The 14,738-nt window shown below is 31.3% G+C and overlaps 1 protein-coding gene across 1 annotated transcript; it reads left to right on the forward strand.

Annotated features, from left to right (window-relative positions):
• The first annotated feature begins 3,591 nt into the window (after positions 1-3,591).
• Positions 3,592-12,875, forward strand: LOC139513026 (arylsulfatase J-like). The gene is made up of 8 exons (XM_071301107.1): positions 3,592-3,865; positions 5,942-6,128; positions 6,676-6,845; positions 7,299-7,413; positions 9,998-10,093; positions 10,943-11,186; positions 11,989-12,140; positions 12,511-12,875. Exons 1-8 carry the CDS (start codon positions 3,632-3,634, stop codon positions 12,774-12,776), a joined length of 1,464 nt encoding a protein of 487 aa, XP_071157208.1. The 5' UTR covers positions 3,592-3,631; the 3' UTR covers positions 12,777-12,875.
• The last annotated feature ends 1,863 nt before the right edge of the window (positions 12,876-14,738 follow it).

The following is a 14,738-nucleotide window of genomic DNA, read 5'->3' on the forward strand; positions in this document are numbered from 1 at the left end:
TTTTTTTCAAAACACTGAAAAAATAACAAGGATTTAACAAAATTTTCAAAGTGAAATGTTCAACTAAATGTAATCAAATCATGGAAAGAAAATTAGGGGGTAATTGGCAATGTTTTTTAATGGCACTACCTGGATAAAACCAGAGGACTTCCGAATATCTGGCAAAAAAAAAGGTAAAAACTAAAGCAGCGAACGTCCATAACTGTTATTCAACATTATGACATCCTAAGTATATTACAACTGTTTTTGCTTTTATTTTCAACTTTCATAGGTGACTGTGTATATCGAATGTAATGCATGTAACGTTATATCTTTTTAAACAGGGAAGGAGGTGACAAAAGATTGGTATGATGAAATAGAGCAATATAGTTATTACGACAACGATCCTCCAAATCGAACCAAGACAAGTAAGAAAATACATTGAATTGTAAAGTGTATCTTCAAAGATTTGCCAGCAATGTATGTTAAGTGTTTCGCTAAATTCAACGATTTACATTTTTATACCCTAATAAAATTGCAAATAGAAGCATTCAATTCTTATACTTTGCTACGATCATGAACTTGCGATTCATAGCATTTTTTCCCCCATTAAGTTTCCCATGCATTTTTGAAAAGTTGTATTAGAAGCCCCATGCCTCGAAATTTCGAGGCTTTCAATCACTCAAAATTATGGATTATTATGAAACATACATCTGTTGTAATATTAAACATAACATCATAATAATGATTTTATAAACTTTCAGAGTGCCGAAATTTTACACAGCTGATCTGGAAGGACACAAAGGAAGTAGGATTTGGTATGACAGTGAAAGGAAAGCGCGTGATTGTAGTGGCATGTTATAAACCTGTTGGTAACGTAAAAGGAAAATATCACGAACAAGTTTTGCCACGTCTAGTTCAGGAACCATCTGAAAGAAGATTTTCCAAGTGTTTATCTCCACGTGATAACGAATCAGATGATGATGATAATATTTGACATTTGTATCAATAATAATATTTACGGTGCCAATTTAAATGTACCAGATGCGCATTTCGACAATTAATGTCCCTTCAGTGATCCTCAAGCAATCGAGAAGCTTTTGTGTATCCCTTATTAATTACAAAATCATGGATATCTTAAATGTAAAACATCTCTTAAGTATGTGTTTAAGCTTTTCATTTAATATGCTGTTCCTATGTTTATGGAGCTACCATTTGATTTTATTGGGGTGGGTCCAGCATTTTTTTTTTAAAGTTTTTATCTCTGTCCTGCCTTTTTATCTTTCACTCTATAAGGTCCGACCTTTTTTGTCAGTTTATCCTAACTTTTTTTTACATAAATTGTCCTCCTCCCACTTTTTTATTACTAAAATGCCTGTCGTGCATTTAAAAAAAAATCATCCTAACCCCCCCCCCCTCATAAAAATCAAATGGTAGCTCCCTTAACGACATTATTTTCGATGGTATTTTTTAATTTGTTTTATGCATTTAGTATTAATAAATGATATGTGTAGCATTTATACAATGAATTCAATAATTGTGACACAAATCTATATTTTTATTAAATAAACTTAAGAAGCGGTAAAACATGCAGTTTAAAGCTCCAAAAAGCGTTTACTATAATGTCTTCCACAACATGTGATGTCAGCCTATTCTAGTCATTAAGATTCAGATTTAATATTTTAAACATTAAACGCAATTTCTTGTCCATCAACCAACTTTAATTTCTTAAATCGATTATTGTAATAGTGTCACCAATTATATTCAATTGTTTGCTTTGAATTACAAACATATTCGTTCTCATTGATTTTTTTTAATGATTCGAATGCTTATTTATTGAATCTTAAACGTAGAATTTCTGATGCATACTGTCCATCATAAGAATAGTCACAATAAGATAATTTATGCTTAAATTAAAACTAAAATGCTTGTCTTGATTTATTCAAACATTTCGATCAACTAAGTTCATATTGATTAAAATAAAGACCCCAAAAAAATGCAAACAAACAAAACAAACCAACAAACCAACAATCAATAAATGACAACAAACAAACAAAAACAAAACAAAACAAAACAAAACAAAACAAAACAAAACAAAACAAAACAAAGGAAGAAGGAAATATATAACATAGACAAACCCAAATGTGCAAAATACCAACTGACTTTGATTTAATGAATATTATGCATATGATTTTGCAATTATAAGTTAAATTTAAGTATTTTTCCATTGGTGGGTTATAAGTAAAAAAAGTTGTTGCAGTTGCAGTAGTATCCCTTATCATGCTTATATAGTATGGTTATTTAGCGAGGATCCTATAGTGCTAAAAAGTCAAAACTGTTGTTATGTTAAAAGTATATAACACTTTTTAAATTTGATGCGTTCAAAGCACGTATCTGGGTGCAGCTTCACGAGGAACGCACAACCCCAAAATTTCCCAATTTAATACATTGAGAGCCTACTGGGCGATAATGATTTGTTAAAATTAGCAGTCAAATCCACCTAACGTCACACGAGAAAGATGTTATCCTAGTTTCCCATTTATTTCTTTATTTATCTTCGTAGAATTGAGGAGGAGTATTTTCTAAACTCGTATTAATAAGAATGAGGAACTATATGATGATCTGATGACTATTCTTGGAGATATTTCACCAGTAGAGAAATATGCGGTTGTTTTCCTTAATATTTTTACTTACAGTACATGTATGGTGGAGAAGTGAACCAACTAGAAACCATTAATTCACACCATTTAATGAGACAAAACCGTTTTAAAAAAACCTACAAAGCTGAACCACCATATGAATTATCGAAAATGAAATACGTCTTTATCTTCACAAAACAAAACCTTCTCTAAATCTACAAACATATCCTTTACTGACCATATATGTCTTCAATAAAACAGAAATTCCTGAACTTTTGAGTGTGATTGTTTGGAAGTTGTTGAAAATTGTCCAACTGTCAGAATTTCAAATATAAATTATGTTTACCCTTTGTAAGTCTGATGATAACTTGCACAGATTTCAAATTTTAGATTTTCGATCTTCAACGATCGAAGCAGCTTTGAAATAATGATGGATATCTAAGACTTTGTTTTTTTCACATAAAAGTGTACATTAATCTTAGAAGACTGATTAAAGTCTGACAGATTGATATTTATTGCGGTTGGGTTCAGCAATTTTATAATGCATAATAGACATAATATTTATGAACTAGTTTTTTGCCAAGCTGTTGATTTAACTGTTTTATCTTACATGTCTATAATGTATGATTTCTTTATTTAATGCATAAACGATAATAAATTTTCCAGTCATATTTCTTTCTTTATTTTATTATTTATAACTCAGGAAAAGACGATTCTGTTCGCATAATTGATGACATTGAAAATCGTGTATTTTCATTTCAATTATACGTCTACTTACATATTTATTATTTCAATATATATTTGTCAATGGAAATGATATTCCCCTTCTTCCTCCGTCCATCTGTTCTGAAAACAAATAACCGATTGAAAAAAATGCATGCATAGAAAATTTTGATTTCCATAGCATACATCTGTTCCGAAATCGCATTATGAACATCCCCGTGACGTTTACATAAATGTAACTTTCTGTTTATGAAATCTTCCTTCGATTATAATTCACCCAAGAGGTCTTAATGTTCTGTGTTGCGCTGTTATTAACTGTCTTACAGGATGTGGTATTGAGTAAGCCCAATATTATCTTTATTCTGGTAGATGATTATGGATTTAATGACATTGGATATCACGGATCAGAGATCCGTACCCCTAACTTAGATAGGTTGGCAAACGAAGGAGTTAAATTAGAAAACTATTATGTACAACCAATATGTACACCTACTAGATCATGTCTCTTGTCTGGAAGATACCAGGTAAGAGTAGTATAGACTATGATATACATAATTTCATTTTGCAGCTTCAAAAGATCATGTCCTGTTTTAATAGTTGATAATAAATAAACTCATCATAGATACCAAAATTGAAATTATGTATTTTCGCCAAACGCGCGTTTCGTCTACAAAAGACTCATCAGTAATGTCGCCCGAATAAACAGTTAAAAAGCACAAATAAAGTAAGAAGTTGAAAACATTGAGGATCAAAAACATCTAAAATTTTTGCCAAATACAGCTAAAGTAATCTATTCCTGGTGTAGAAAAGCCTTAGAATTTCAAAATTTTAAGTTTTGTAAACATTTAATTTATAATTATGACCATATAATTCATGATTTGCGACAATTAAATAATGCCACGCTTAAAACAGAGGAAGAAAGTAAAGTAAGTAAATAGTTTATTAAGATCTCACATATTTTAAATTGACAAGAAAATAAGCAAAATTATATAGATACATACACATAAAAAACCACAAAAACGACTTATGAGACACTAATAAAAGGACAATCAATGCAGTGTTGGTCATTTGTTTTGTCTGTCAGATTTGTTTTTTATGTTTGGTTTTATTATAAACCAGGCCGATGCTTTTCTGTTTGCAATGTGTCTTACCAGAGACTTTTATACCTTGTTAAATGGTATAGTTTTGGTTATTATTGCACCTGCTGAACGGAAACATATAAAGCTGCTAAAATCCCTGCCATTTAGTGATCTCTGTGGACAGTCGTCTCATCGGAAATCATTATACATGTCTTGATTTTTATATGTACTATGTTTATTATATTATATCTTGTCTGTTCTATCGTCTTATGCTGAACCGTTCCTATTATTCCGATCACAATTATTTTATGGACACAGATATATGTCCAAGTCGTAGACCTTCCAATCTTTCAATGAGACAACTCTCCACCAGAGACCAAAGGACGGGGAAGTTAAAGCCTAAAAAGTGGTAACCAGTAGAAATATTACATCAGATGTCACTAATTAGTTGGGGACATTTATGACTTTAAGCACAGGCGCTACATTGTACAGGAATTCATTTTGTTTCAATGTTGCATTGAGCATTGATTTTTTTTAATTTAAATACTACTTACATTAACACGATTAAGCTTGCCTTACCTTTTTTTGATGAATTCATCCTTTTTTTTTTAATCTTTTATTGTAATGTCAATCCTTAAAAACAATGTGTTCAAGAGTGGAAAGTAAAATAACAGAAAAATAATAACTTTATTTTGAAACACTCAGACACATATATACATGTGTAACAGGCAAAATACATAATCAATAATAAATAATAAAGATCTGCAGTCTTTCCTTTGCCAATAGTGTCGTCATTTATTAATAGATACAGTGAAGTTTAAATCGTAGTGATGTATAATTACGAATCTGAATATTCAACTTGTACTAACCAAAATGTATTTCAAGTCCTTTATATTAAAATTTTTACCAATGCCATCTACAAGTACTTTTTGCATAAAACTTATCAATGCAGTATAATAAATAAAATAGAGTTCCAATGTTACCCGCGTTGCATATATTTCATCTATCCATTATCTTTCCAAGGGCAATAACGAAAACTCTTTTTTTCTTTAAAACTTTTTTCAACTATCTTAAAGAAGTGAAGGGTTCAGAGCAAATGCGATGCAATTTCCAATATAATCAATATTCCCGAGAGGCATAATTATAACCCTTTTAAGAATAAATGATCAGCACTGATTTTCGAACTTGTCTGAGACATTGCTTGCATAAAGCTATGCTATAAGTTTTATAAAAACTAAACAAGTAATATACACGCGAGAGCGTCAACAAAACCGGACGGACAGACGGATGGACGAACGCATTACGCTGGGGACAAACTAGGAATATAAACATTTGAATGTTCTATCGTGTCATATAATTGGACATGATTAGTACAATTCTAGGCCTGTATAGATCGTGGTATACGATGATTTTTTTATTTCATCTGGAACTGATTAAATGTCAATTTGTGCCATAAACAAATGTAATATCTCACTGGTACAAAACTTGATTTAATTTTATGGTTTCCACATGTATTTACAGATTCGTACTGGAATGCAACATGGTAATATACAGCCATCTAAACCGACTGCCTTGCCAACCGATAGTCTGACTATAGCAGATAAAATTCAACAGGCTGGATATAGCACACACTGTATTGGGAAATGGCATCTTGGTTTCTACAAAAATGAATTTCTTCCAACACGACGAGGATTTGATACATTTTATGGTGAATCTAATTATATAATTTACATATTAAGTTAAGCGATATCAAAAAAGCAAAGACAAAGGTACATCATAAAGAACAAATTAAAGGTTTAAAAATTAAAACTATGAATATAAAAAAAACATGCAGCTAACCAATAGACGAACTTTTTTTTTATACGTGATGGATATTTGTATCATTGGAAATCATACGTTATCTCTATAATGCATATTTAAAAGACCAACCACTTTGAAAAAAAAAACCACACGGAAATATTAAAAATGAGTAATGATATCGTCAAGATTTTCCATGTGTAACAAGAAATCATAAATATGAAATTCACCCCCTTAAAGTCTCAGTCATTTAATGTTCATGCATAAAGATGAAATCATTTGTTTGCCTGGTAATGATTATGAAATTTAAATCTGCTTGTAATTCGTTCTTTGAATAAGTTAATAAACACTGAAGAATTGACTTGCAATATACGAATTTATAGAAAAAAGAAAAAAAAAACGAAAAAAAAAACAATAATATAATTTTGTCGATTCATGTTCGTTCTTTTTCAAAACAGGTTTTCTGGTCGGTTCTAAATCCCACTATCATCACAGACGTTGTGACCGAGGAATGTGCGGGGTTGATTTTAGGGAAAATGAACGTCAAATACGAACCAATCGTGAATATTCGACAACTCTGTTTTCACGACGAGCTGTGGATATCATCGATAGTCACCAATCGTCTAAGGTATATTTCTTGATGCAACAATAAGTTAATACTTATTTCTCGAAATCTTAAACTATTCTGTAAATCGACGTTGCTTTTGCTTTCAGCAGGGGGGATTTCTGTCTTGAATTAAACACCATGATATCGCTTTTAATTTTCTTCAAAACGGAGCAATTATCCGCTACAAAAAGTTATTTGATATACTTATACACTAATTAGAACAAATAAAACCCAAGACATTTGTTAGCATTTGAATTCTTTTTATACATTAATATTTAAAAGAAAAATAAAGGTTATTTGTTACATGGAAAAATATAACATATTAGTCAATTTTAAGGTAACCGTGAGTACAGAAAAAGGATAGTGTTTATCTGTTTTATGAACATATACATTTCAGTCCTTTAATAGCTATTTTATCTATTTATTATTGAAGATTAATACAGTATTGCATTATTTTTTTGGTGTCATCCGCAGCCTTTGTTCATGTATGTACCATATCAAGCTCCTCATTCCCCTCTACAAGCACCAAAGAGATATATTCATCCATACAAAAATACTATTCCGGATATACATAGACGACAGTATGCAGGTAAGAGACAATCTCATGAAATATCCACTTAGATTAAGACAGGTACCAAAAACACATGTTTGCTCGTGATATCTAGAAGTTACCCACTTAGATATGACAGTTACCCAAACACATGTTTTCTCATATCCACTTAGATATAAGACAGCTACCCAAACATAATTATCTTCTCATATCGACTTGGATATAAGACAGCTACCCAAACATAATTATCTTCTCATATCGACTTAGATATAAGACAGCTACCCAAACATAATTATCTTCTCATATCGACTTAGATATATTAAGACAGCTACCCAAACATAATTATCTTCTCAAATCGACTTACATACAAGACAGCTACCCAAACATAATTATCTTCTCATATCGACTTGGATATAAGACAGCTACCCAAACATAATTATCTTCTCATATCGACTTGGATATAAGACAGCTACCCAAACATAATTATCTTTTCATATCGACTTGGATATAAGACAGCTACCCAAACATAATTATCTTCTCAAATCGACTTAGATATAAGACAGCTACCCAAACATAATTATCTTCTCATATCGACTTGGATATAAGAAAGCTACCCAAACATAATTTTCTTCTCATATCGACTTGGATATAATACAACTACCCAAACATAATTATCTTCTCATATCGACTTAAATATAAGACAGCTACCCAAACATAATTATCTTCTCATATCGACTTAGATATAAGACAGCTACCCAAACATAGTTATCTTCTCATATCGACTTGGATATAAGACAGTTACCTTGGCAGTTTAAGTTTTAAAGTTAAATGACATAATATATTGGCAATGGTGTTGTACGATGAATTTAAATTCGAATCCATAATTAAAAAAAAATAAAGCTAGCCAATAGTCGATAAAGAGTTCTTTCGTTATGTATGCGTGAACGTATGAGTGATACGTCATTTCGTCATGGATGAGTAAACGTATGATACCTTCAGTGAAACGGGCGTATTGCATTTCCGCTAATTTTTCAAAGACCCAATGCTACGTTTCCGCAAATTTAAAGTAAACGTTTCAGCAATTTGCATTTATTACTTTTCCGGAAATTTACCTGGTAAATTATAAATATTTGAAAATGTATTGACTTGAAAAATGTTGCTATGCCCTTATACAGAGACAGGCGAAAGCAGTTTCCAAAATTACCTAAATGTAGATTAGAAATTCACGAGACATTAAGACATATAGATTTGAATACTAACAAAACTGAGACTTATTTTCACTTTTAATTAGTCAATGAATTTGATTCGGGAATCGTTATACTTTCATGTTTCACCAACTTGGTATGTCTATGTAATGAAATGACTGATATTTTCATAGATGGCACATTTAAATCCTGTCCGAAATTCTTCTACCAACTTAGTTTATTCGATAAATGGATGTAAAAATGGTAACTACATTCGTCTTATATTTGCGTTACTTCCACTTAAATCCGAGGAATGTTACACGAAACTGTTGGATCGGCTTATTGATGTGTGCACTACCCGAAGAATAACTCACCAGCCCGAGGTAGTTCATAATGACTTTGAATGTGTAATGCATACTGCTGTTACGAAAACACGAATAGTGCCGAGTCTTTTCATGCCCACTTGAACGAGCAGTTTTACGCTAGCCATCCTAACATTTTTGTTTTTATCGATGTGTTATTGAAACTGCAAACAACATCTTACATAAAGATGAGAACTCTAACTGTAAAAGCACCCGTTTGGAAATGTGAAAAGGAGAAGATGGACTTCCTTCTTGAACAAAATACAAAACTTGTAAACTGTGAATGTACTACTGTGGACTTTGTGCGGCGTGTTGGTTACAAATATTCTGCCAGAACTGACTTATGAACTCATATCAAGATATTTCTGATTAGTGCTGACTTTTGAACATACGTTTTTATAGATTTAAATGATGAATTTTACTTGCATGTTATGATGACCTTTGACTTACTTAATATTTATTTTATATTATGGCTTTGCTTTCGATCAACAGGTATTCCTCAATTATTTGCGGAAAAGCAATAATTTATTTTTTCCGGAATAGTTACTTTTTTTCCGGAAAAGTAAGATATTTCTTTGCGGAAACGTAAACTTTTTTTTCCGGAAACGCCGAGTGAAACACAATATAGGCATCTCAAACTTACTGTATGACAAGATTCAGTATCCAAATACTTAAATTGAGCAACAGTTTAAACAGTCATGTCTTGCGTTCGAAGTTTGTTCAAATAAACATTGTTTGCTCCACATGATGTAGATGCTTCAGATCTTGGTCTATCTTCATGTTATTGATACTATGAAAGGAATGAAATATGACTAAAATAAACAGTCTGTAACCTTGTGTAAAACATTTGCACATTGTCCAATATAAACCTAATCACCGAATGCATAAATATTAATCAAAATACACAACAAAGGTTAATTTGTAAAACAATTTCAGGACCTTTTTTTATTATAACCTCGTAGCGAAAAAGGACACGAGTAACGAATGAATTAATGACATAATTGATTGTTCGACATGAAACACAAAGATGTTGATTTTTACAATTACGTACAATTGACATTTTTGTTCTTTTGAAAGGAATGGTTTCTGCGTTAGACGAAGGTGTTGGTAACATAACGAGAGCCCTAAAAAGAAAGGGACTCTGGGAGAATACTATCTTTATCTTTTCAACAGGTAGGGCCATTCTGTTAAAGTTAAAAGCTCTCAACAGATTTGGCACATAATTACAACGATTTTCCAGCTTCTCACAGTAAAATGACTGATTATCTCCCGTTTTAATTTATAATTGCAACTGACAAAAACAACACTTATTGTAGACTTCTATTTTAAAATGAATTTTACAGCACAGCTTAATTGCTTAATTTATTGCAAAAGTACATGTGTCCGAATATTTTCAATAAAATAATCCAAGCAAATTTTGGCTTTAAGCCTTTTGGCCTTTGTCAGAAAAAATATTAATCTAATGAGACTAAACTTTCAATTTCATTGTTTCTTATATTGAAATTTTACACTTTTGGGATTCATAGTTTTCAAAATGTTAAAGGGACAGTAGTAGTAAAATTAATTTTGCTAAAACAAAACAAAATTGTGATTATATTTCATATTTTTAAATTTTGGTAACAAAATATATAACACTTTCCACAAAATTGGTTTAATCAATAATTAAATAAAGTTGGCAATATACATGTAAGCTACGTAGTCGTTTTCACGAATAAATAATTCATTATGATGATACTATTTCTTTTTTGGTTAGGATTACACATATCAGCATTTTTGCATTATAAGTAAATTTGACACTTGATATTACGTCTACATTATTTGTGTACGGTTTCTTTCTGTCCTTAGCTTGAAAATCTAGGTTCTTACGAAAAATATTATAGGGAAATACCTACATAAGATATGTAACATTACTATATCTTCTATACCATTTCAAGCATAACACCTTCAATCTTTGATTTTTTTTTGTCTTGTAGTTGGCTTGTACTGACAGACCACACTTTATTAAATAATTATTCTTTCAAGATAATGGTGGTCAAATCAGTAGAGGTGGCAATAATTATCCATTGCGAGGAAACAAGGGAGGTAATTTTGAAGGAGGAATTCGTGGAGTAGGATTTGTGTGTGGCGGACAAGTAAGAAATAAAGGGACAGTGTCTCGAGAACTAATGCATGTTACTGACTGGTTTCCAACACTTGTAAATCAGGCTCAAGGGAACTTTGAAGGGGTAAAACCTCTCGACGGATTTGATCAGTGGGATGCGATAAGGTATGTCAGTATTCTGCGTTTAAATTATGATGGAAATATAACGATTGGAATCATGCATATTACTTTCTTACATTTATATAAACCAAAAAATCAAGTGAAACCAAGGCTTTGTAAAGTACTGAACAAATCCTTGAAGAAACCAAATTTAATTCTAGAAATTTTTGGCTCCTCAGAGGTGTACATCATTAACTTCGTTAATTTCCAAAATAATTAATTGAATATCAGATGTTTTTGGTAATTAAACTCCAATGTTTAGGCGAGAAGAGTAATTTGTTCATATCCTTATGTCTTCTTCGGGAGTCCTATTGTGTTTAACTTATTTTTATTTTATGATATTTTATTAAAGTTTCAACACTTCTAATACATCATGTACATTAAAACAATCATCATGATATACAAATGATATATACATTTTATTTATTTAAATGAAACAGAAATTTTATAAACTAAAATACAAGTACCATTCTATTAAGAATGATGAGAGACTACAGAAATCAAAATAAATTATAACTATTAGTATATATCTTATACATGTTTTTTTTTTTATATAGATTTGAAAAATATTAGTAAGCTTGTATGCGAAATGAGCAAGAACGGCAACACGAGTCTCAAGATATTTTCACTATTTTTCTACTTCTTTATTTTTGTATTTGTGTTATGTTTTCTTTCAATAATGTTTTTAAGTGTTCGGTATTAAACAAATGTTATGTTACTGCATTTTTTAAATATTATTATATTGTTGTAAGTTGAGCATAATACATACATGTATTTATTTATTTTCAATTTTGATTGAATATATCAGTGGGAGAGAGAAGAGCCCCAGAGATGTCATTCTTCATGGTATTGATCCTTTAGCGCGTCGGTTTGGCAGACCATTGTTTAACAGTAGTTTTGATACTACGAAACATGCTGCTATTCGATATAAAGACTACAAACTTCTGACTGGAAAACCAGGTAAATATTTAAAAGAACTATGTAATTACATCTATAAAGAAACTTCGTATTATTTAGCGTAAAAGATTAAGAAAAAAATATTTTCCTGTATTTTTGTTGTTTTTTTTTTGGTATGCAAGGCACTCCTTTTCTGTCTCTTTCTCAACCTCTAGATGCAGAAAAAAAATTGTAAGCACGAGGCTGTCACCAATACACATGGGATCAACACATTGAATATTCATTTGGATGTTGTCGAATTAATGTATACGGTGTATTTTCGTAAATATTAGATACATGTTTTGGGGTAAGTATAAAGGTTTATCATGAATAAGTAGAAACAAAATTATTACAAAGTTGCTGCATTCAATATCATAATCTATTTTTATTTAAGGGTACAAAAATTATAACCCAAACCCTAGAACGGGTTTGGCAAGAACAACACCGAAAGATTCAAGAAAGAAAAACGTTTGGTTGTTTAATATAAGAGACGATCCTTTAGAGACAACAGATTTATCAGCAAGCCGTCCACAAATAGTTAAGGAGATGTTAGATATGCTGGCGGAGTATGACAAATCTTCAGTACCAGTAAGATTTCCTGGGAGTGATCCACAGGCAAATCCTGAACTACGTGGTGGCTTCTGGGGACCATGGCGTTAAAATTATTGTTCTCCATTACGCATGTGTCTTCAAAACTCGCCGATAGTGCTAAGGGAATTAAATTTGAATTAAAATAACATTTATATTACCACATAAGAATTATTTAGTAGCGACGTTTTATTTTGGGATATATAAAATCTTATGCATGCACTGAATCTTGTATTAACGTTTACAAGTACACAATCACAATTTCATTAACATATCCACTGACACTTGTGGAGTTGTTATTTCGCAGCCCTTCTTGTTGTTTTTGTTGGTAACGGGGTTTTTGTTTCTAACAATTGACTAGCAAAAAATGTTTCAGTTTTGGATTTTAAAATCGAATCATGTTTAAGGGTTAACTTAAACAATTTAGATTATGTATAAATTTAAAGATGTCTTACTCTAATAGGATAAGACGGGAAATATCAATAGTCCTGTGTGATTTTTAAAAATAGTCAAAAATTGCGAAGGGACATTCCAAATTCATAAGTCGAAGAAAAAAGGCAGTGCCATGACAAAAAACAAAATGACGAAAAGGCTTGTCTATCCTCTATAGAACACACAGTCATGACTGATCGAACAACACAAACCCACACCAAACATCAGGTGGCTCTGAAAGCGTAAGCAGTTCCTGCTCCGTATTTGGCACCTATCGTTTTTGCCGAAAAGTCTTGTTCTAAAGCAAGTCGGACCTCTTGTCAATTTCTATTTATAAGTCAAGATATGAGAAAGACTAGATTTTTCTAGTATTTCGTATTTGAAGTTTGATGGGATAGATGTACAGTCATCAAACCTTGAATAAATTAGTGAGAGGACATCATCTTTGAACCAGAACATCAAGTTAATGCATTGTGCTAGCTTCTTTCATAGGTTTTCTGAAATGCACTTGAATGAAATTTGCCTCATACAAATAAAGGAACAATTCGACAAAAAGAGAAACACTGTTGGTTCTTATAGAAATGCTGATAGTTTTTTGGAAAATATGATGGCATTAGTGAAAGTGAAAGTGCTGACCCTTCCGGAGTAGCATTTCGACACGTTTTTCTGTAGGCTTCTGGCGTATATACAGAATTTAGTCCTGGTATATATGATGAGTTTATTGATAAATGTTTTAATTTGTTTTCTACATAAGAATGTTAGGTATGTTTGATGTTTTCTACAATTATTTTCATTAGTCAATTTGCTGTCTGAATTTTTTTTATTGATGGATGTGTGCTGTTTTTAATTAAGTTTTATCTTTATGTCTTTGTTCAATTGCTGATGCAATTATAATTCTTATCTTACTTTTATTTTGCGATCCCCTGTTACCTTCTTATTTCTATATGAATGAATAAGATACATGTTAGAGCTGAAGAAAATTATTAGATTTTCTTTATATTTTACCACCTAGCGATTATTTTCTATATCGGATAGCTACCGACCATTTCCATTAAACTTTATGTTCTGTAATTTCAATTAAAAAGAATTAAGTGTGTCACATGCACGCAGAGGAACATTGAAATGTTATCATAATTAACCATTAACTTCCGTAAAATTTGTGTACAACTTCTATTTCAAGAAATCCAATGACAAAATGCTAGTACTGGTAATTAAGACTGAAACACGCAAGTTACAAAATGGATAAAAGGCTTTTAATCAACACATCTTTGCAAATAAAGTGTATGCAACTAAATATCATTTAGCATTACATAAAAATAACAAACTCGCTAAAAAGTTATTGCTGTATGTAATGTTTATCCTAAGCTGTGAAATTTTATCCAAGCTGAATTGCTCTGGAGCATGATTTCCATATCGATTTTTAGAAACATCCGGGTTCAGTACACAAATATGTTATAAACTCAAGCTTTATGTGCCTGTCATACGCCCGAACCCTGAAATGGTTGTCGTAAGTTGCTGCTTGTAATAATGATTTTTTGTTCATTTTTGTAGTGTGTTATTTTTTCTATTCTTAATTGGTTTATATTTGTCATACCGAGCCGT

The sequence above is a fragment of the Mytilus edulis genome, chromosome 2 (genome assembly GCF_963676685.1).
Source record: "Mytilus edulis chromosome 2, xbMytEdul2.2, whole genome shotgun sequence".
Lineage (NCBI taxonomy): Eukaryota > Metazoa > Mollusca > Bivalvia > Mytilida > Mytilidae > Mytilus > Mytilus edulis.